This window comes from Urocampus carinirostris, chromosome 3 (genome assembly GCF_059441175.1).
Source record: "Urocampus carinirostris isolate Australia breed hairy pipefish chromosome 3, RoL_Ucar_1.0, whole genome shotgun sequence".
NCBI classification, from domain to species: Eukaryota; Metazoa; Chordata; class Actinopteri; order Syngnathiformes; family Syngnathidae; genus Urocampus; species Urocampus carinirostris.
Genome location: NC_142351.1, coordinates 1,074,686 through 1,097,694, shown reverse-complemented (window position 1 = coordinate 1,097,694; position 23,009 = coordinate 1,074,686). Strand labels below are relative to the sequence as shown.

The 23,009-nt window shown below is 43.5% G+C and overlaps 4 protein-coding genes across 4 annotated transcripts in view; 2 read left to right on the top strand and 2 right to left on the bottom strand.

The window, feature by feature from the left end:
* LOC148368226 (uncharacterized) overlaps window positions 1-18,003 on the bottom strand; it is a 29,325-nt gene extending 11,322 nt beyond the window's left edge. Inside the window, exons 1-3 of the mRNA XM_088329632.1 lie at window positions 17,839-18,003; window positions 15,326-15,413; window positions 12,829-13,660 (exon numbers count right to left, since the gene is read on the bottom strand). Coding sequence (XP_088185758.1) covers window positions 12,829-13,660; window positions 15,326-15,413; window positions 17,839-18,003 — 1,085 coding nt within the window. The remainder of the gene's footprint in view (window positions 1-12,828; window positions 13,661-15,325; window positions 15,414-17,838) is intronic.
* Window positions 1-23,009, top strand: part of LOC148368215 (uncharacterized) — a 359,448-nt gene that overhangs the window by 174,574 nt on the left and 161,865 nt on the right. The window lies entirely within an intron of this gene.
* Window positions 1-23,009, top strand: part of LOC148368220 (uncharacterized) — a 306,344-nt gene that overhangs the window by 189,366 nt on the left and 93,969 nt on the right. The gene's annotated exons all lie outside the window — the stretch shown is intronic.
* Window positions 19,009-21,605, bottom strand: LOC148368225 (uncharacterized). Its single transcript, XM_088330215.1, has one exon. It carries the CDS (start codon window positions 21,560-21,562, stop codon window positions 19,916-19,918), a length of 1,647 nt encoding a protein of 548 aa, XP_088186341.1. The 5' UTR covers window positions 21,563-21,605; the 3' UTR covers window positions 19,009-19,915.

The window sequence follows — 23,009 nt, the reverse complement described above, 5'->3', positions numbered from 1 at the left end:
CACCGGTGTGGGTTCTGGAGTGTATTTTTAAGCTCCCATTCTGTGAGAATTTCTTACCACAAACTGAGCAGGCGAAAGGCTTCTCGCCAGTGTGGGTTCTAATGTGTTTCTTTAAGCTTCCACTGTTAGTGAATCTTTGACCGCAAACTGAGCAGGAAAAAGGCTTCTCACCAGTGTGAGTTCTAATATGATTTGTTAAACTCCAATTTTCTGTGTATCTTTTACCACAAATTGAGCATGCGAAAGGCTTCTCTCCAGTGTGGGTTCTGATATGTCGCTTTAAGTTTTTACTCATGGTAAAAGTCTGACCGCAAACTGAGCAGGCGAAAGGCTTCTCCCCAGTGTGGATACTGGAGTGTATTTTCAAGCTCCCACTTTCGGTGAATCTTTCACCACAAACTGAGCAAGAAAAAGGCTTCTCGACAGTGTGGGTTCTAATGTGATTTTTTAAGCTACCATTTTGAGTGAATCTTTTACCACAAACTGAGCAGGAAAAAGGCTTCTCACCAGTGTGGGTTCTAGAGTGTATTTTTAATTTAGAACGCTCCATGAATCCTTTATCACAAATTGAGCAGGCAAAAGGCTTCTCGCCTGTGTGGGTTAGTCGGTGTAATTTTAAGTACCAATTCCGTGTGAATGTTTGACCGCAAACTGAACAAGAAAAAGGCTTCTCACCAGTGTGGGTACTGGAGTGTCTTTTTAAGCTCCCACTTTTGGTGAATCTTTGACCACAAACTGAACAACAAAAAGGCTTTTCGCCAGTGTGGGTTCTAGTGTGCATTTTTAAGTATTGACTGTTAGTGAATCTCTGACCGCAAACTGAGCAGGAAAAAGGCTTCTCGCCTGTGTGCGTTAGAGTGTGTACTTTTAAGGTCTGTCTCATGGTAAATCTTTTACCACAAACTGAGCAGGCAAAAGGCTTCTCGCCAGCATGGAACCTCACATGCAACTTCATATAAGACTTGTTTCGGAACGTTTTCCCGCACTGGGAACATGTGTTACCACCTTCAGCGTTTGCGGAGCGAGACGTGTCGTCCTCATCCTTTGCCACGTGTTGACGGGAGCTGATGCTTCCAAGGTCCTGCCGACCGTTATCTTCAGGTTGAACTTGATATTCAGCGGTTGAAGGGACTTGAAAATTGTCCTCTTCTTTCAGGTGAACAGGCTCCCCATCTTCTGTCTCTTGCTTATTAACATGATAAGGCTTCAGATCCTCCTCCTCATTTTCAACGTCAGGCAACTCTGGTTCCTGCCGCGCAGTAGCAAGATATTCTCGGCCGACGTCTGCAAGACACAAGTCACGTTTATTTGTATTGCCCTCAACCCGATCAGAAGCATTGTCACCGAGTGCCAAAACGAAAAAAAATTCTAAGGGCTTAGGCGCGGCTGATCAGTAAGTATTAGGCCTCTGGGAATTAATTGACCACTAGGTGGTAGGCTTTGTTCTGATCGTCTTGTCAATTGTTCCAGAGTTTGACTCTGCACGCAGACACACACATACTTTTCCTGCTGGTTCTCACCTTTATGATTAGGAATTTACGAAATCCCCTTAAGTTATAACTTCCCACTTTTGGAGTGAATCATTTTTGGATGTATTCTTGCACTATGTTTTTGTTGACCTTAAATAGAAGTTGTGAAGTGAAAAGTTTGACTAAATCATCCAATTTGAATCATTTGGACATTTGGAGTATGATCCCGATATCTTACCCTGCGTATGGTTCTAATCGCAGGTTTTTGGAGGATAACTTTTGTGAACTTTTGCAACGATTGCCCCAAACTTCTGCGCAATATGTTAAGTATGACAGAACGAGAGAACAATAGCATAAATACCATGCATGATAGTTTAAAACAAATTTGGCTCCATCAATAACTGAGATGCTTTTAGATACTTTCGTTTGTATGTGTCTGTTGTGCATTTTCCAACTTCATTTCTTGTCTATTATGACCCCTAAAAACTTAATTTCTGATACAATGTCTATTGCAACATCATCCATTTTGACTTCTAAATCTTGATTTGCCTTGCGATTAACAAAGAATATTACTTTGGTTTTATTTCAATTTAAAGATCATTTATTTGTATCCATCCATTCTTTTAGGCTAATGACTTCATGGTCATTCTAGTTATCAAATCAATATAATTATCATTGGCATAGAAAATGTTAGTGTCGTTGGCAAATATCATTCATCTTTATACTTTTGAAATATGAAAAATATCGATAACATATAAATTAAACAGCTTTGGACCCAGGATAGAACCCCGTGGTACTCCACAACAGATGTCCAAGTATTCAGAGGACAACTCTCCCATTTTCACATATTGCTTCCTCCCCATCAAATCACTTAGAATCTATTGCAAAGCCACAACCCTGATGCCATATGTTTCCATTTTTTTTTAAGAGGATATTATGATTATTTGTATTAAATGCTTTTTAAGTCAACAAATACCCCGACTGTGTATCTTCATTCGTGTTTTCGTTTCCTGTTGACAGACCTCACTATGGTAACTTTAGGGCGGTTCTAACCTCTTGACAATGGATGGCATGCTTCGATGGATATCCCTTGTGAATTTCCCTTCGGGGATGAATAAAGTATCTATCCATCTATCTATATGACTCCTAAGAGCAATGAGCTGTTGCAATACTTTTATCGGCCACAGGCTCGGCATAGCTCCGAGGTTTTGATGTCCAGACCGGTGATGATAAGAATTCGGTGCTTTCTCCTTCCGAACCCATAGAAGCCAAAATCGCGGCGCACATTAGCGGCTACGTTAGCTTCACGTGAATTGCGCCGTCCCGAAACAAAGTTTGCAGACAGCTTCTTCAGTCTTTTGGGAGGTGCCCCTAGGGCTGCACGATTTTGGGGGGAAAAAAGTACAGCGGAACCTCTGTTTTCGAACGCCTCTCTGTTCGAACAAATCGAAGTAAGACCAGAGATTGAAAAATTCTCGCTTCGATGTTTGATCAAAAAAATCGGAGGGCGTACGCTAGGGTGCCATGCTGAGCGGCGTACGGGTGTAGATGGCTCTTTCCCTGACCGACTGTTATCGCGTGGGGAAGTGCTTCCTTTTGCTTTTAATATAGGTGTAGGAAGTCTTTTAGCTCCTAATTATGCCCCCCAAGAAAGTCAGTGCAAGCGGCAGAGTTGCTACAGGTGAAAAAAGATAAGTAGTGCGTAAAACGATTGCATTTAAGAAAGAAATAATAGCAAAACATGAAGGAGGTGTGCGAGTGTCTGATCTTGCCTGGGCCTTCTGCTGACCACCACAAAGGTAAGAAATCCTATCCCTAATTCTTTTCTTATCCTTTTTTTTATTTTGACACGTTCATGTTAGCGTCATCTTTCGTACAGAAGTTTACAATAGCGCGAATGTACGATGAGCCTGGTTTAGCTTCATGTTTCCGTTAAACATTCAAGGTAACCATTCGGGGTGTTGGAACGGATGAAAACGATTCACATTATTTTTAATGGAAAAAAAGATCACAGTGATCGAACAGGGTTCTGGACCGGATGATGGGCGAGAACCGAGGTACCACTGTAGTTGCCATTTCTCAGACCGGAATTTGGGGGCGATTTTCGATTTGAAAAGAAAAGTGCATTTTCGGGGAAAACAAACATTGTGACGTGTAAATATGACTCGAGTTGACGTACTTAGAGATAGAGAGTTACAAAATAGCAACTATAAATGTAAAAATCAAAACAGACCTGCAGTTGGATAGTCTTTCTTGTCATGATACAAAATAAAACGAAATCGGAGGGTGATTGCTTTCAGCGTAATAAACGATGAAGAGACCGGCGAGCTGCACGCCGCAGTCGGGTCCCCGCGACTTCTGCGACGTCTCTGTGATGAAAGACGAGAGTCACGGATGTAGAGGTTTTCCGCGAGTGGAAGCGCCGAGTCGTCCGTCCACGGGTAACGGATCTGGCGTTTGCGACGAGCCACGTTCGGCATTAAGAGTTGCTAGAGGAGCAATTAGCTTTCCCTTCCGCCACCGCCTCAGTTCATTCCGGGACGGAATTAAAATACAGGGTGCACCCTCTGGTGATCGGCTTTTCGATGTAATGAATTTATTTTCAATGTAACGTCCCGCTAAAGCTAAAATGCGGCAATTGTTTTGGTGGCTATCTGTATATGCGCCGCTAGGCTGACCGGCAGCTTGCACCAGCCTCTTAAAGTCGCGCGCGCACGACTTGCAAACTTTGCCTCGCCTTTATTGGTCGGTGCCATTAAAACCCGCTTCCGATTGGGCGGCGCTGTTAAACCACGGAATGTGACCATTTTTGTCAGCCAAATACTTCGTCGATCAAATAGAAACTGGAAGTATAAATCCTCGGAGAGAAAAAAAACGCAGTGGTTTGGGATACGCTATCGCACTAAAACACATCACGATATCGTTTCGTCGTGCAGCTCTTCTTACCGCTGTCACTCGGTATAAACCCAAATAAACCGACTTGGGTGACTGCGCCCTTAGGGTGTGAAAATACACAATGTCAACAGGGATGTGATTTGACCAAAGTGAAATTATCTGAAAATTAGGCGGGGGTCTGGGGGTCGCGGGCACCCAGCTGGGTCCAGGGCAGTGCCTCGGCGGGGGGACAAGTGGGGCGAAGCCCCCCCAGGGCTCATGGGTTTTCCGTGTTTTTAAGTACTTTCAATCCATTCAGATGACAAAGAAATAGACAAAACAACGGCATAAATTTTCAATGTATTTTGAACTATCCCATATCAAATGACAGTTGAAGTCAACTCAAAAACAGTCACATTAAAAAACTTTGGACTGCCTTTGCTTTTAAAAACTATCACTGAGAATATCATCATATCTAACTCATGTGATTACTAAGTTAACACATAAATCATGTTGAAGAGTTCAAATTTCATAAATAATAATTGTATCATGACCAAATGAAAAGTAACTCATATTAGAACGTACCACAAATGCCTTTGTTATAGCAGAAGATGTTATCTATAAATGGATGTACTGTAGTGGGTTGTACATAATTCACCCACGGAACCATTGTTTAGTTAGCGAGTTCCTAGGGGGACTCTTAATTCGGCCGGTTCTAGCCACTCTCGTGTTTGTTTTGTTATTGCCAGTTTATACGTCATTAAAGCAGCTTTCGTTGGCACCTTTGTTTGACACTCCGCCTACGACTCCCGTCTCTGCTCGCTACATTGGATCACGTCGGGGTCACCAACATTTGTAGATAATTCCTTCTCTGACCAGTCTGATCGAAACTTGTCTTTTACGATCTTAGCAATTTCTTTAACTCGCGGAGCATCTTTGCGTTCGATCTCGGACATCTTTCTTTAAACGCTCGGCAAAAACGTGTGAGAAATGAACAATGACATACTCCTACGCCTTTATAACAAGCGCGTTTATTGGTCAACACGGAGACTTCAACCAATCGCAAGTACGTTTCATTTCAGTTAGCGAATCACTAAAATGGAATGCTGTCGAGACGAAATCGGTTTTTTACCAATTAAAAAATCGGGAATTTTAAAATTTTATTTTTGGAGATAAAAAAAAGCGGAATTCCGCGAATTAGCGGAAAAATCACATCCCTGTGTCAAAATACTGAAACCTGGTTTTGAAAGTAAACGTTGCGCCGCCATGATGACCATGTAACAGAATACGAATGTCGTCCGCTTTAGTTGCTACGCGTCGACCTCGATTTCTCGACATTTCGGTCACAGGGAAAGAAAAGGGACGATGATCGTCGATGATAAAAAAAGATTTGCCAATATGAAAAATATTCATTGTTAGGAAAATGTGTCGTATTCAAAACAGCCCAAGCGCACGTGACCGATTTAGAAATAAGGTAGGTATTTTGAAAGAATGAGCGAGACAGAGTAAAGTACGGTGGAGGTCGACGGCCATATACGAGATGTCAAATGTTGAGGAAAGGATATATTAACTAAGGTTAAGGAAAGTTGAACCTGAAATGAACACGAAGGAGCTGACAATAGCCTATTGCGTGGCGGAAGACTTGAGCCGGGGGCGGGCAACCATCACGAGTTGTTTAGAACAATGCGATAAGGAACCCTCCCTTTTTGCCATATCTCCTCTCTGCGTATTTTTGGGGGCCACGCCCAACGACGTTCCCTCCGAAATAAGGACGTAGCGGAAAGTAAAACGACCGACCTGCTCTGTTCAACACAATTTGGAGTATCTTGTAAACCGTTCCTGGACACTCTGGTTCCTGCCACGCAGTAGGAAGATGGTCTTCACCGATGTCTGAAAAACACAAGTCAAATCGCATTTATTTATGACACCTTTACTCACAGAAACTCACAAAATGTGCAGAACACCATTGCAACATCAACCTAATCTGAAAGCTACAGGAGGGCAAGGAAAGACTCAAAAAAAGGTCAGGATGCGCAAAATGAAGAAACCTTGGGAAGGGACCGCACATAAAATATACGGAAAGTCATGGAAACAAGGTTCATAAATGGTTTTAACGGAGAAATTCGAGCACTTTTCAAGCACTTCCAAAGCCATTTTTTAATTTTTCTCCAGTACCTGCAATTGAAAAAAAAATCCAGCAGCCATCAGAAGAAAGTTTTTATGTTGTCGTCTTTGATGATTAAAACAAAGTCGCTATCTTGCTCCTAGCACATGCTTTGTGCTATGTTGGGATGTTCCTATCAACGACCTACGATCTTTGTGTGTGAAGGGGCTGCTATAAACTGACATCGATTCTGCCATTGTGCTTCGACAATGCCTGAAGGCGTTGCATAATAATAGATTTCAAATCAAAAAAAAGGAAGCTAATGAAAAGCAGAAAAATGAGCCAAATTTGGACTCATTTTTAAGATACGAGTGCATTCAATCTTTCAATCGACTGCTAATCTTTTGCTTTTTGATCTTTTCACTTATTTGACTCCGAATTTTTTGTGTGCTTTTCATTTGTGTTTAAATCGGTCAAGAAGGAATTGCAAATTGTCTATTTTAGCACTGAAGAGTTTATATTTGGAATTGATGTGTTCATGTTTTGCATTTTCAGGGATTTTGTCTTCAGCGTGTAAAAAGCTTATATTGTTTTACAATTTGTTTTGGTAAATCTGTGACTATTTTGATTGAATGTGTCCTTTGGGGATCCCCTGCCAACATATATGACTAACTGTTGAATCATTGGGTGAATAATGTTATATTATTATTGATAATACATCATTAAAAGAAAAACTTGGAGGAGCTGTTAGTGAACCCAAAGAGCCGGGCCCTTCTCAGTAAAAGCGAATTAGAAGAGCCAGTTTACTAAATAGAGTTGTCCTCTTGAGCTGCTTCTTTATTTATTGCATGGTCTATAGAGTCAGACTGCCAATCAAGTGGCAATGGCAACAATTTCAAGCACTTCACCCAAAACTCAAGCTTTTTGTTGACTTTGAAAACACAACATTAAATTTCAAGCATTTTCAAGGCTTTCAAGCACTCGAATGAACCCTGCATACCGTTACATATAAATGTCTGTTATAGTATTTACTAATACGCCCGAAGATTCAAGTCAAGTCCCATTTCTGTCTTTGGCCCTTAATCACAAGATATCTCGTTGGACTGCACGAGATTACTATGACACGTCCCCTGATCTGAAACCGACATCCAGGCAAGGAAAAACTCAAAACCTCAACACGAGGAAATGAAATGTTGTTTATTCGTTTATTTCTTTTTCCTTTCTTTTATATTTCCCCCTTTGTTTCTTTTAGTCCTGGTTGTTTTCATTTTCCTAGCACGATGTTACAAAATGATTGGTAAAGTAGGGACAAAGCAAGAAAACCAACCCGGATGAGTTTGGATGCTACTTCGTACCAGATGCTGCTAAACTTCATTTGATTTCCTGCACTTTTAGTATTCGCTGGAGGTGAAAAACGAGTTGTTTACTGTAAAAAGGCTAAAAGAGTTGTACAGCGGAACCTCGATTCTCGACCATAATCCGTTCCAGAACCCTGTTCGAAAAACGATTTGTTCAATCGCCAAAATCATTTTTCCCATTAAAATAATGTAAATCATTTAAATCTGTTCCAAGACCCAAAATGTTTACCATGAATGTTTTACGTAAGCTAACCCAGGCTAATTGTACGTTCGCGCTATCGTAATTTTCCGCACGAAAGATGACGCTAACGTGAACGTGTCAAAATAAAAATAAAGTATAAAGAAAAGAATTATGAATAGGATTTCTTTCCTTTGCGGTGGTCAGCAGAAGGCGCAGGTGGACGGTGGGGAGAGGAAAATCATCAAAAGTTTTTCAACCTCTTCCAAAAGTTGCGGCCGTTTGCTTGCATATAGCGCTCACTCCCTGAGCCGCATCACTCGATTTCACAGCCTCCTTAATCTTGACTATCATACTGATAATAGATTCAGCCACGCTGTAATTACTAGCAAGATTAGAAACTCGCACGCCTCTTTCATATTTAGCTATTATGTCTTTCTTCGAAGCAATAGTTGTACGGACAACTTTTCTTTTTTCACCTGTCCCGCTTGCGCCGACCTTCTTCGGAGGCATAATTAGGGGGCTCAAACACTCCGTTCACTGATATTAAAAGCCAAAAAAAAGCAAGTGAGCACGTGATTAACAGTTGGTCACGAGGGGTGGGGGCCATCTACACCCGTACGCCGCTCAGCATCGCACTCTAGCGTACGCACTCAGGTATTACAGGCGTTCGAACTCTGAATTTTTGACCGAACAGCAAAGCAAGAAATTCTCTACATTTTTGGTCGGACTCCGATTTGTTCCAACTGAGAGGCGTTCACAAACCCAGGTTCCACTGTATTTGAATTTCAAACCACTATTCGTTCTTTCTTTTAAATCACTCATTTTTTAAGTTTGGGAAGCATTGTCACTGTAGCAGAAGCGAAAATGACGAACCTGCCCCGAGCTGCTTGGAAACAGCGTCCGGTCCTTGACGTTCTCGCTCGGTCTCCTCTTTGGATCCACGAAGCTTCTCTTGAAAAGGTTCTTCTTCCCCACTGGAGCACATTTTATCCACTTTTCAACGAAAAAAAACGCTCCAACTCGGCAGTAAAAAGGACCACAAAGTGATACTTGTGTCGAGTTGACGTCGTTTGAAGTCGACTAGAGGAATTTCTCGACATTTTCTTTTTCGGCAGCCATGACTCCTTCTCCCTCCAAACCCCGCCGCAATGGATTGTGGGTACACGTGGCACTGATCACACGCTGCGTTCAAGAAAATGGGTGTTTTCGGAAGATCCTACCAGATACGACCGAAAAGCGTCTCAAGAATGTAGGAAGTCGGGGTTTTTAAACCCTCAACTGGGGAAATATGATAAGAAAGACACTCGAGGTGGTAGGTTCCAGGTGCAAAGTTGGGGTACATAGCCTTTCTCCTGGTCGGAGGTTGGAAAACTCAGTTGTCGTCTTTTCGGGAACGCAGCAACAGAAAACACATAGAAGACGAGATAGGTCAGCGACAAAATAACCCCGATTCGTCCGGTGAACGACTATGTTAAGGCAACATTTGTAAAGAAAAGGAAATTATAAAAAGCTAAAAAGAAAAAGCAGTAACGGGTGTATTCATCACTTTCGTTCAGTTGAAATTCCTGCTGAAATATTTTTGTCTCGTTTGTGTTTAAGTGTCCTGCAATGACGAGTCCTGCAGTGCCACCTGCTGGTGCAACAAAGTTGAAATTTGATTTCATTGTTTTTTTGTTGAATTCTCACAAAATCCGTGTTTTTGTTGCATTACTGTTAAAATTGTTGGTACCGCCTTCATCTGTTAAGCGGGGTTGGGCGCGGGGGGCGGGGGGGCGGGGGGTTACTTCAACTGGATGACTTTCAGTGACTTTTGGATGACTCCAATAGCTAATATGTTAGGAAAAAAACAAAAGAAACTCAATAGGAATAAAATGACTCCATTTTGTGCAGGCTCGGAAGTAACGGAACACATGGAACGGCAAAAATGATGTTGGCAAACTGTTTGGATTTATTTTCATTTTGTTTCTGTGCCATTTTATGTTAGTTTTTCCGGATACCAAAGAGATCTAAGCCAGGAGAGAAAGCTTACCACATGTTGTGAGTCATCATTTTATACATATTAGGTTTGTTTTGTCTTTCATGAGCATATTTGCTATTGGAGTCATCCAAAAGTCATTGAAAGTCATCCAGTTCAAGTAACCCTGCTGTTAAGACATGTGCTGTGCGGCCGCCTTTTTGGTTTGCCGTATGTGACGACCCTCTTTCACGCACGACACAAGGTTTCACAATCACTCGGTTTATTGCCTGCATTCAGTCAACAAAACAATACAAAAGTCAGGGGCATCTCTTCACGACTGCAATTATCTCCAGCCCTTACAAAATAACTTAAGCTACGGCAAGCGCTGAAGCCCATAAATGCCAAACGAAAAAGACAGTCGCAGATGCACATGACTTAACAACTAAAGGAACTACCGGATTATTAACAGTAATACGACAAAAACACAATTTTTGTGAGAATTCCAAAAAACATTCAAAACAATCACATTTCAACTCTGTTACACCTACCTTCGGCACAAAAACGCGGTGCTGAAGGTAAGCTGTGCCCAATGTCAGTTGGATAAAAAAGTGCATATTTTGATAGATATAGGAGCTGCTTTCACAAACTATATTTGTATATAAATGTATAAAAGTTGTGCTAAATGACGTATATATAAAAAAATAACTCATTTAAAGCAATGTAGCTTGTAACGATGATGCAACGTGTTTCGATGCAACCACGCCACGAGGTGGGGCATGTTGAGCGATGTCCCGTTTTTGTCGGGAGTCTCCAGCGCGTTGCCAACGATGTTGAAAACAGGTGGAGGTGCTGACCACATGGTGTGCGTTTGTTGTGTCGCTCAAAGCAGCAACTGGAATGAAAGCCTCATGTTCCTTATGTTCATTTGGCTTTCCAGTGTGAACTTTACTTTGGTCCATGATAATCCAAGTCCCTTTTCTGTTTTATCTTGACTTAACACAGAGTTAAATTTCGATTCTGGCAAAAGTAACGTGATTTCAGACTCTTTCATGGCCATAATACTAACCCATTACCACATGGCTTTCAATTATATTTATTTGGTTCGGAATCTAAGTTGGTGGTTACCAATTCGGTCAGTAGGCGGTGCTCTCGGTTTCCGACACAAATTCGTTTGAAATAGCCCGCGACTAGCATTTATCATGACGGATGCAACTTTAAACACAACTTTAAATGATCGATTTTGGAGTTCGTTGATATGGATAGTGATCAGTTCAGAAGAAAAATAACATCGACCCAAAAATAATGCAGTTTGATTTGATGAAACTACGTTTTATTCACAGGACAAAGAAAATGGAATCAAACAAAAGAATAAAGCACATTATTGACACAAGCACTCAGCGTTGGAAGGTGGAAGAAATGATGCAACAGGTTAACAGTAATGATCAATGCACCCGGTTTTAAGATAATAAACCCATTTCAATGATATGGGATTGTTTTCTTAGCGTGCCAACATGGGATATTTGCCAAAAATACTAAATACAGGTTGATGCATGACCATTCTTGTGTATTTTTGAGAACAAAAAAAGTCCCTCAGGGGAGGAGTGTGTGAGAAGCAGCACATGGCCAACTAAAAAGATGAAGAAATAAAGGTTCCTATCTCTTTTGGCAACGGACTTCAAGGGGATTGTTCTCATCCAAACAACAGGGACGGAGAGAACCAAAGGCTCTCCAAGCTTTGGGGCTCTGGTGAGAACAGGCCCCAACCCTGGGCACCTAGGTCGGCCATTTTATTGTTGTGATGAGTATAATTATTGATAAAAGGCAAAATTTTATGGGGACAAGAGATAAAATAGATCAAATATCAAGAAATATGACACAGATGCAAATCATGAATCTTTTGAATCCATATGAAGACTTTGGGGTCACAAATCTTTATGATACAGCTGGAGAGTCTGCTCACTTCCTGTGAATGAATGAATGTGGCTTTTTTGACGTGGTAGCAGTCAGTGGTTTAGAAAAGGGGAGGGAAAATGTTTTTTTTTTTTTTAAGTCTCCCACTTTCAGTAAATGTTTGACCACAAACCAAGCAGGCCAAAGTCTTTGCACCGGGTCTTGTGTGTAATTTCTAGTGTCCAATAATAGACTGAAAAATAGTCAGTGTAATATAGTGTAATAACCTTCTTGTGATTAAGGGCTATACAAATAAAAATGACTTGACAATATAGATATACCAGCTCAGTAGCCTAGATGGTAAGGCGCCCGCTTTGAGACTGGGAGATCGGGGTTCGCGTCCCGGTCGAGTCATTCCTAAGACTTAAAAAGTGGTCGGCGGCGCCCTCTGTTGGCTGCGGCTGCATCGACTCGCTACAACGGGTCAGGTGCAATCGACATTTCGTTCTGTGTACATTGTTACACAGAATGACAATACAAGGAAATTATTATTATTATTATTTTTTTTTCTCACCACAATATCAACAGGTCAAAGGAGATGAGTTTCTTTATTGTGTAGGGAAACCTAAAACAAGCGGTAGAAAACAAAATAACTTAACTACAGGTGTAAGTCCCTGTTTATGCCTTTTGGGAGACTTTTTGGCTATTTTTCAGTGTGGGTTGATGTGTGTCTTTTTAAGTTCTGACTTGAAGTGAAACTTTGACCGCAAAGTGAGCAAGAAAAGGGCTTCTCCCCAGTGTGGGTTAATGTGTGTGCTTTCAATTGTCCATTTTGGGTGAATCTTTGACCGCAAATTGAGCAGGAAAAAGGCTTCTCGCCAGTGTGGGTTCCAATGTGTTTTTTTAATTCCCCACTCTGGGCAAATCGTTTACCGCAAACTGAGCAAGAAAAAGGCTTCTCCCCAGTGTGGGTTCGCTGGTGTATTTTTAAGTACCCACTTGAAGTGAATCTTTGACCGCAAACTGAGCAAAAAAAAGGCTTCTCGCCGGTGTGGGATCTAGTATGAACTTTTAAGTCCCCACTCTGGGCAAATCGTTTACCGCAAACTGAGCAAGAAAAAGGCTTCTCGCTGGTGTGGGTTCGCTGGTGTATTTTTAAGTACCCACTTGAAGTGAATCTTTGACCGCAAACTGAACAAGAAAAAGGCTTCTCGCCGGTGTGGGTTCGCTGGTGTATTTTTAAGTACCCACTTGAAGTGAATCTTTGACCGCAAACTGAGCAAGAAAAAGGCTTCTCGCCAGTGTGGGTTAGTTGATGTAATTTCAATTGTCCATTTTGGGTGAATTTTTGACCGCAAATTGAACAAGAAAAAGGCTTCTCGCCAGTGTGGTTTCTGGTGTGTATTTTTACGCTTCCATTTGTAGTGAATCTTTTACCACAAATTGAGCAGGAAAAAGGCTTCTCCCCAGCATGGAATTTCATATGCAACTTCATATAAGACTTGCTTCGAAACGTTTTCCCGCACTGGGAACATGTGTTACCACCTTCCGACTGCGAGTCGTCCTCATCTGTTTCCACGTGTTGACGGGAGCTGATGCTTGGAAGCTCCTGCCAACCTTGATTTTCAGGTTGACCTTGATCTTCGGCAGTTGAACGAACCCCGGTCACTCGCAAGACTGAATCATCGTCCTCCTTCTCAACAGGCTCCCCATCCTCAGTCTCTTGCTTAACGTGATAGGGCTTCAAATCTTCCTCCTCCTCCTTAATTTTAACGTAAGGCAACTCTGGTTCCTGCCGCGCAGTAGCAAGATATTCTCGGCCGACGTCTGCAAGACACAAGTCACATTTATCTGTATTGCCCACAACTCGTTCAGTTTTCAGAAGCGTTGTCCCCGAGTGCCAAAACGCGAGAAAAATTCTAAAGGCTTAGGCGCTGCTGAACAGTGAGTATTAGGCCTCTGGGAATGAAATCTTCACGAGATGCCAAGAGTGGCTTTGTTCAGATTGTTTGCTGCGTCCCATTCTTCCCACTTTCCCTGGCTATTTTTCCTCGTCACTTGGTTTTGCGCGTGCATGTGCAAGTGTAACGTGTCCCAATACTCTCAAGTCCGAGGGAGAAGTCCCCTTCGACCCCCAAAAGAACCACTTCGGATGGAAGGAGGTCAGGAGCCGACTTGGAACAAAGCAACTTCCCAGAAGACGAATTCTCAATATCAACGAACATGGCTGGAAAGGAACCGCACAAATGTAAGTCCTTTTTCACAAGTATGCATGTATTTAGAACAAAACACATCGAGATGTCTTCGACATAAATGTAACGGAAAACCTTAATCGTTGCCTCAAAACATGAACATTGCCAAATGGCTACTTTACACAGAGCACAAATCGACCAAAAAAGCCACAAACGACTCTTGGCACTCCAAACCGCAGAGTACCTTAATTTGTTCGGAAGATCGCGGTTTAGCCCGGTTTTTATCTTAAAGGAGTCGTGCCTTCACATCCACACGGACAAAACGCCGGTCGCTGAAGCGGCTTAGTCACGATAACGTTACGGATATATGTCATTGCGCGTGTTTACTGCGCTCGATTCCGCGCGTCCCGTTTTCTTTACAATATGATGCTAACACGTGAGACCGAATCGATTCTTGACGCGGAGGGGAGGTCGGCATTCTGTAAATTCTATTCTATCGATTCTAAATTCGAAAGCATATGTGACGCTGGCCAATAGAAGGCTCCGACAGCCACGTCAGGTTTGCGCTTGTCGATTCACTATGAAATCGTTACGCGGGAGACATCAGATCATTTCCTGTCTTGCGTCGAGTCCCGTCGGCCTGTTAGTGAGCAACTTGTGTCGAACGCGGTCATGCGGGCTAATGTTTCAGAGACTGTGGAGCAAACCAAAGCCCTGATCACATTCAGGGCAGAAAATGATGAGCAGTTCACAGAGAAAATGTTCACCACAAAACAACTGTGAGAGTGAGGAGGCTAACCTGCAGGTCCGCAATCTTATTGTGACAATGCATTGACCCACGAAGGACAGCTGTCGAAGCGATCGGCCGGGAGGTGAGCAACACGGGACATTTATCTATCCACCTTGGTCATATCCCTCAAGAGGCCGACAGCAAGACAAACACATACAATAACAGAAATTTTAAAAGGGGGGAAAATGGCAAAAAAAAACTCACAAAGAATTTTGGACCATGACCGACCCGGCACCCATGTTGGTCATGCTTTCGTCTCTCCAGATGAAACGGGGCACGACAAAGCGGCCACGTCTCCTCAGAGCACCCGAAACCTTGGCTTCCCCGATTCACTCCGTGCGATACCTCGCACTCCATTCCACCAACTGCAGCCGCATCACAACCCAAGTACCGAAAGCTTTCCACTTCTACCAGCTCCTGTCCATACGACCTTATTTCTAACGCCATGCCCACTCCATCACGTGAACACCTGATCAGCCTTACTCTTCCCGACTTTGACGCATCACTTACGCTTATCACATACGCTTCCAAACCTTCTCAATGATTCCTCAGAATCAGCCACAAGCGCTCTGTCATCTGCAAACAGCATCTGACTTGCCTGCCGCCACACCGTTAACCATCATCTCTACACCTCTGCCAAATACTCTCACCACGCCATCCATGTACACATTAAACAGCCATGGTGACATCACATACCCCTGTCTCACACCAGTCAACACAGGGAACCACTCACTTGTCTCACTCCCTACTCTTACACATGCTCTGCTGTTCATATAAACTCTTCAATGCTTCCAACAACTTTCCACCTACTCCATACATTACCATCACTTGCCACAACGCCTCTCCATCAACTCTGTCCTACGCCTTTTCCAAGTCCATGAAAGCCAAATAAACATTCTTACCTTTTGCAAACAATCTCTCACACTCCCGTCGTACCGCAAACACCTGATCCACACATCCTCTTCCTTTCCCGAAACCACTCTGCTCCTCCATCACCACCTCGTTCGTTCTTTCTCTCGCTCTCTTAATCAAGACTCTTCCATACAGCTTACCCAGCACAGACAACAAACCGATACCTCTCGAATTGCAACATTCATACTTATCACCTTTGCCCTTATAAAATGGCACCAACACATGCACTACACCAATCAACAGGAACCACACCACTTAAAAAGCATACATTCAACAAGCCTACTGACCAGTCAATCATGTCCGTGCCAGCTTTCTTCAAGCATTCAGCAGTACAGCCATCCAACCCAGGTGCCTTCCCCCCCTTTCATTTTTTTCACTGCCTCTTGCACCTCCATGTTGACAGGCTTCACATTTCAATCACCCAACACGGGCATTCTCTCCATACCGTCGATCGCCTGGACTCTCACTTCTCTCCCGTCCTCCACTCCTCAAAATACTCATCCAGTCCTGACTGCCAACCAGCAATCTACCATCTTTATCTTTCACTTTCTCTTCCTTTCCACACTCATCGTTTCTTACTCTTTTCACTCCTTTCCAGAATACTTTTCTCCTTTGCTCAAAGTTCACTCCTATCTTTCGACACCATTCATCATTTGCTTTCCTTTTCGACTTTTACCAACCTTTTCTTCACTTCACGGCACTCTTATCTTGCAGCCTCTCCTCAAAGGTACGTCTCTTCTATGTCACAGGCCCTGATACCTCATCATTCCACCATTCACTTCCTTTCCTAACACCTCGAACAACTTTTTTCATTCCGCACACTTCTTTCGCACTTATCAACACTGCTTCTTTAAATCACCTCCATTCCATTTCCACATTCTCCACTTCCCTTCTACTACTCCATTCATACTCTCCCCCAATCCTCTCTTGACACTCTCTTTCGTTTTCTGCATTATTCAACTCTGACATTTTCACCTCTTCCCTCACACTCGAGTTATAAGCTCATCAGATCACTTGTATCGGAGAACAGACGGGATCAAAATGGCGTTATCACGAGGCCGCGCGTGCGGTTCTTGGCGGTAGGCCATCCGTTGACCCACCAGTATTGGTGGCGTCATTCATCCCATCTGAACCCGTAGAACCGCCAGTGGCAAGTTGAGAGGAGCAGGAACTGAACCCACCAGCACCTTATTGTTTTTGGACGATACACTGGCATGACGTAATTATTCTTGTTTTTTCTACCCAACCTAAAGACCAACGTAGAACGTCCCGCGGAAGAACGAGCCGCCACTACACCATCCACACCGCCGGGCACGTCGTCGGCATCTCCCGATCCGGCGCCAAACCCCAAATCTTCAAGTCTTCAGTTTAGCGCATTTCTCCTCCGTTGATCGGAGAGACGGAAAAGGCCGTGAGCTTCCGGGCAGCATTTTCAACGTCGCACGGACCCTCCGACTGCCTCGACGCAGGTTAAGACTCGAGTCGTTTAGGTGCGACGTGGGCCAATACGTCACTGAGATAAACAGCCGTTTAGTATTACCGCCATCGACTGGACTGGGACCTCGCAAGTGCCGTCCCATTTCTTAGGCGACGATGTTCACCTGCACTTCTCTTATTGAGGGGACTTCCCTGTGGGAAGACCTCACTGGAGGGTTCTCAGGGCCAAGTGGGAGGAATGGGACCGGACATTTTGTTTCCTTAATCCGCCGTATTATTCTGTATGGTAGTGTGTCGGCGCCAACCTATACGTCAAGTACGCGCAGTGTGACATGATACAAGTACGGAGTGTTACGCTTCAAAGCGTCGGAAAAATTAAATACGACTACAATCCTCTCTGTAGAGTATGCTACTACGACGATAGATGTACTGCACCCCTTAATGAAGAGTACAATTTAATGATCAAGCATTCAGGTTAAGAATTAATCAAGAAATCATGATGAACTCAAGACACTTGATTCCTGAAGAGTCAAAGACCTTAAGACCCATGAGCTCACTCGTGCATCGTTCCACAAAAAGTTTGAACCCGACAGGCCGAAAACCTGCACCGTTGCGTTTGGCGGGTCACGTCGCCGTACGGATCGGATTTCGCTTCATCGTGCAGCCCTACTTACCGCCGTCACTCGGTATAAACCCTCAATACCGGATTTTCGCGCCCATAAAAGTCTCCGATTATCTTCAAATTGTCGCTTTTGGAAGCAACGGAGGTAGACCGGCTCGGTGGCCTGAGGGTTGGGCGCCCGCTCCCCGGAACGGGAGGTCGCAGGTCTGAGCATCATTACTCGAAACTTTTGGGGGTAATATCAGACGTTTTGGTGATCTTCCCCCCAAAATCATCCTCGATGACTTTCGGGCGCCTCTCGTTTGATTGCGGTCATCTAAAACCAACTTGGGAGACAGCGCCCTCAGGGTGTGAAAATACACAAGGTAAAAATACCCAAGCGGTGCCCGGTTTTGAAAGTAAACGTCGCGTCGCCACGGTGACCACGTGACAGAATGTCCGCTTCGGTTTGCGCATCCCTACGCGTCGACGTCAATTTCTAGACAATTCGGTCAAGCGGAAAGAAAAGGAAATGGAAAGTTGAACTTGAAATGAAATTGAAGCAAACATTGTTTGAGCTGACAAAAGCTTATTGTGCGTAGACATCTGGCGGAAGTCTTGACCCGGGGGCGGGCAACCATCATGAGTTGTTTAAAGCAATGCGATAAGGAGCTTTCTCTTTTTGCCATATCTCCTCGCTGCGTATTTTTTGGGGCCACGCCCAACGACGTTCCCTCCGGAATAAGGACGTTGCGGAAAGTAGAACAACCAACCTGCTCTGTTCAACACAATTTGGAGTAAACAGTTCCTGGACACTCTGGTTCCTGCCACGCAGTAGGAAGATGGTCTTCTTTTTGGCAAAAGTAACGTGATTTCAGACTCTTTCATGGCCATAATAACAACCCATTACCACATGGCTTTCAATTGTATTTATTTGGTTCGGAATCTAAGTTGGTGGTTACCAATTCCATCAGTAGGCGGCGCTCTCGGTTTCCGACACAAATTCTTTTGAAATAGCCCGCGTCTAGCATTTATCATGAAGGATGCAACTTTAAATACAACTTTAAATGATCGATTTTGGAGTTCGTTGATGTGGATAATGATTGATCGGACCAGAAGAAAAATAACATCGACCCAAAAATAATGCAGTTTGATTTGATGAAACTACGTTTTATTCACAAGACAAAGAAAATTGAATCAAACGAAAGAATAAAACACATAGTTGACACAAGCACTCAGGGTTGGAAGGTGGAAGAAATGATGCAACAGGTTAACAGTACCGATCAATGAACCCGGTTTGAAGATAAGACCCTCATTTCAATGATCAGGGATTGTTTTCATAGCCTGCCAACATGGGATATTTGCCCAAAACACCAAAGAGGGTGCTGCAATAACCATTTTTGTGTACTTTTGAGAACAAAAAAGTCACTCAGGGGAGGAGTGTGTGAGAAGCAGCACACGGCCAAGCAGGAAGATGAAGAAATAAAGCTTCCTATCTCTTTTGGCGGTGGACATCACAGGGATTGTTCTCATCCGAACGACAGGGACGGAGAGAGCCACAAGCTCTCCAAGCTTTGGGGCTCTGGTGAGAACAGGCCCCAACCCTGGGGACCTAGGTCGGCCATTTTATTGTTATAATAATATATATAATATACTTGTTAATAACAGGCAAAATTGTATGCGGGCACACGAGGAAATAGATCATCTATCAAGAAACATGACGCATATGCAAATCATGAATCTTTTGAATCCGTATGAAGACTTTGGGGTCACAAATCTTTATGATACAACTGGAGAGTCTAATCATTTCCTGTGAATGAATGAATGTGGCTTTTTTGACGTGGTAGCAGTCAGTGGTTGAAAAAAGGTGAGGGCAAATGGTTTTGTGGCCGTTATGTTCCTATAGACGACCTGTAGGATACTTAGCCAATTGAATGTTTTACTACTCTTAGTGAATTTTTGACCACAAACTGAGCAGGCAAAAATCTTCTCGCCAGTGTGGGTTATTGTGTGTCATTTCTAATGTCTAATAATAGTCTGAAAAAATGTCTGTGTAATAACCTGTGAAGCCCTTTGAGACTCTTGTGATTAAGGGCGTCACAAATAAAAAATGACTTGACAATATAGATATTTTGTTTTTCACCACAATGTCAACAGGTCAAAGGCTTCTCTTCAGTGTGGGTTAATGTGTGTCTTTTTAATTTCTGACTTGTAGTGAATCTTTGACCGCAAACTAAACAAGCAAAAGGCTTCTCGCCATTGTGGGTTAGTTGGTGTTTTATCAAGTTTTCATTTTGGGCAAATTTTTGACCACAAACTGAGCAAGAAAAAGGCTTCTTGCCAGTGTGGGTTCTTGTGTGTATTTTTAAGTGCCCATTCAGGGTGAATTTTTTACCACAAATTGAGCAGGAAAAAGGCTTCTCGCCAGTGTGGGTTCTAATGTGGTTTTTTAAGCTCCTACTTAAGGTGAATCTTTGACCACAAACTGAGCAGGAAAAAGGCTTCTCGCCAGTGTGGGTTCTGGTGTGTATTTTTAAGCTCCCACTTGTGGTGAATCTTTGACCACAAACTGAGCAGGAAAAAGGCTTCTCGCCAGTGTGGGTTCTGGTGTGTATTTTTAAGTTCCCACATGTAGTGAATCTTTGACCGCATACTGAGCAGGAAAAAGGCTTCTCACCACCGTGTATTAGTTGGTGTGATTTCAATTGTCCATTACGGGTGAATTGTTGACCGCAAACTGAACAAGAAAAAGGCTTCTCCCCAGTGTGGGTTCTGGTGTGCATTTTTAAGCTCCCATTTTGAATGAATCTTTTACCACAAATTAAGCAGGAAAAAGGCTTCTTGCCAGTGTGGGTTCTGGTGTGAATTTTTAAGTCCCCACTGTTAGTGAATCTTTTACCGCAAACTGAGCAGGAAAAAGGCTTCTCGCCAGTGTGGGTTCTGGTGTGTATTTTTAAGCTCCCACTTGTGGTGAATCTTTGACCACAAACTGAGCAGGAAAAAGGCTTCTCGCCAGTGTTGGTTCTAATGTGGTTTTTTAAGCTCCTATTTTCGGTGAATCTTTGACCACAAACTGAGCAGGAAAAAGGCTTCTCGCCAGTGTGGGTTCTGGTGTGTATTTTTAAGCTCCCACTTGTGGTGAATCTTTGACCACAAACTGAGCAGGAAAAAGGCTTCTCGCCAGTGTGGGTTCTGGTGTGTATTTTTAAGTTCCCACATGTAGTGAATCTTTGACCGCATACTGAGCAGGAAAAAGGCTTCTCACCACCGTGTATTAGTTGGTGTGATTTCAATTGTCCATTACGGGTGAATTGTTGACCGCAAACTGAACAAGAAAAACGCTTCTCCCCAGTGTGGGTTCTGGTGTGTATTTTTAAGTCCCCACTGTTAGTGAATCTTTTACCGCAAACTGAGCAGGAAAAAGGCTTCTCGCCAGTGTGGGTTCTGGTGTGACTTTTTAAGTCCCCACTGTTAGTGAATCTTTTACCGCAAACTGAGCAGGAAAAAGGCTTCTCGCCAGTGTGGGTTCTGGTGTGTCTTTTTAAGTATCCACTTAAAGTGAATCTTTTACCGCAAACTGAGCAGGAAAAAGGCTTCTCACCACTGTGTATTAGTTTGTGTGATTTCAAGTGTCCATTTCGGGTGAATTGTTGACCGCAAACTGAACAAGAAAAAGGCTTCTCGCCAGTGTGGGTTCTGGAATGTATTTTTAAGTCGCAACGCTGGGTGAATTTTTTACCACAAACTGAGCAAGAAAAAGGCTTCTCACCAGCATGGAATTTCATATGCAACTTCATATAAGCCTTGCTTCGAAACGTTTTCCCACACTGAGAACATGTGTTACCGCCTTCAGCGTTTGCGGAGCGGGACGTGTTGTCCTCATCCTTTTCCACGTGTTGATGGGAGCTGATTCTTAGAAGCTCCTGTCGACCGTCGTCCTCAGGTTGACCTTGATCTTCGGCGGTTGAACGGACCCCGGTCACGCGCAAGACTGGACCATCGTCCTCCTCCTCAACAGGCTTCCCATCCTCTGTCTCTTGCTTAACGTGATAAGGCTTCAGATCCTCCTCAATTTTAACGGCAGACAACTCTGGTTCCGGCCGCGCAGTAGGAAGATATTCTTGGCTGACGTCTGCAAGACACAAGTCACATTTATTTGTATTGCCCTCAACTCGTTCAGTTTTCAGAAGCATTGTCACCGAGTGCCAAAACGTAGAAAAAAATTCTAAAGGCTTAGGCGCGGCTGATCAGTTAGTATTAGGCCTCTGGGAATGAAATGCTCGTTTTTAGAGGATAAAAAGGGGCCGGAGGGACTTCCGGCGGCGCTACGAGGTAGACGGCAGCAAGGAAAGTCGCACGGGCAAAAATCACCAAAGACAAATGTAATACATACTAGGAGAAAGACAAAAAGGCTACAATTTGTGTCTCATATCAAAGAAAAACACTTCAACAAAACACGGTCAAGGAGGGGAGACTTGTTGAGGAAACGGGCGCTAAGGAGAAAACGACGGAGGGAGCAGAAGGAATGTCATCGGTCGACGAGGGACGCCACTCCGCGAAATCCCTAAAAGAAGGCCAGAACATACCGAAGCAGCCGGCGGGAACAAGATTGCCGTGGCAAGACTCGAAAAAGAAGAACTTCTGGAGCGCACTTTGTCGCTGGAGCGGAGGCTGGAAGGCGTGGAGGAGCTACATGCTAACACGGAGGAGCCAACGACGAGACCAGAAGAATCCATAGCCCAGGAAGGGATGGATTCCCGGGGGTGTTCTCCAAAAGCTTTAATCAAGAATTAACAGCGGTACTGCATAAAGTATTTAACTATGCGCCAACAAAAGGAGATCCCCCCCAAATCGGAAGCCATCGTAACAGTCTTGCACAAAGAAGGAAAAGACCCAATATCGTGTGAAAGCAAGAGACCACTTACTTTACTTTCTTAACATCTCAAAATTCTCACAAGCATACTTGCAAAAAGAAGGCTGAAAATCATAGCGGGATTCATGAAAATGGATCAAACGGGGTTTATTCCGGGAAGACGGGGCGCAAACACTATTAAGAGGATACTAAACATAATTCTGAGCACAAAATCCGAGAGCCAACCCTCGATGTTACGGAGCTTGGATGCACAAAAAGCTTTCCATAGGGTGAAACCGAGCTTCTTACAAGCAAACACTTCTAGCTTTTGGCTTCCCTCAAATATTTGTAGAACGGGTGAAAATAATCGATAAAAAGCCTAAATCTCGGCT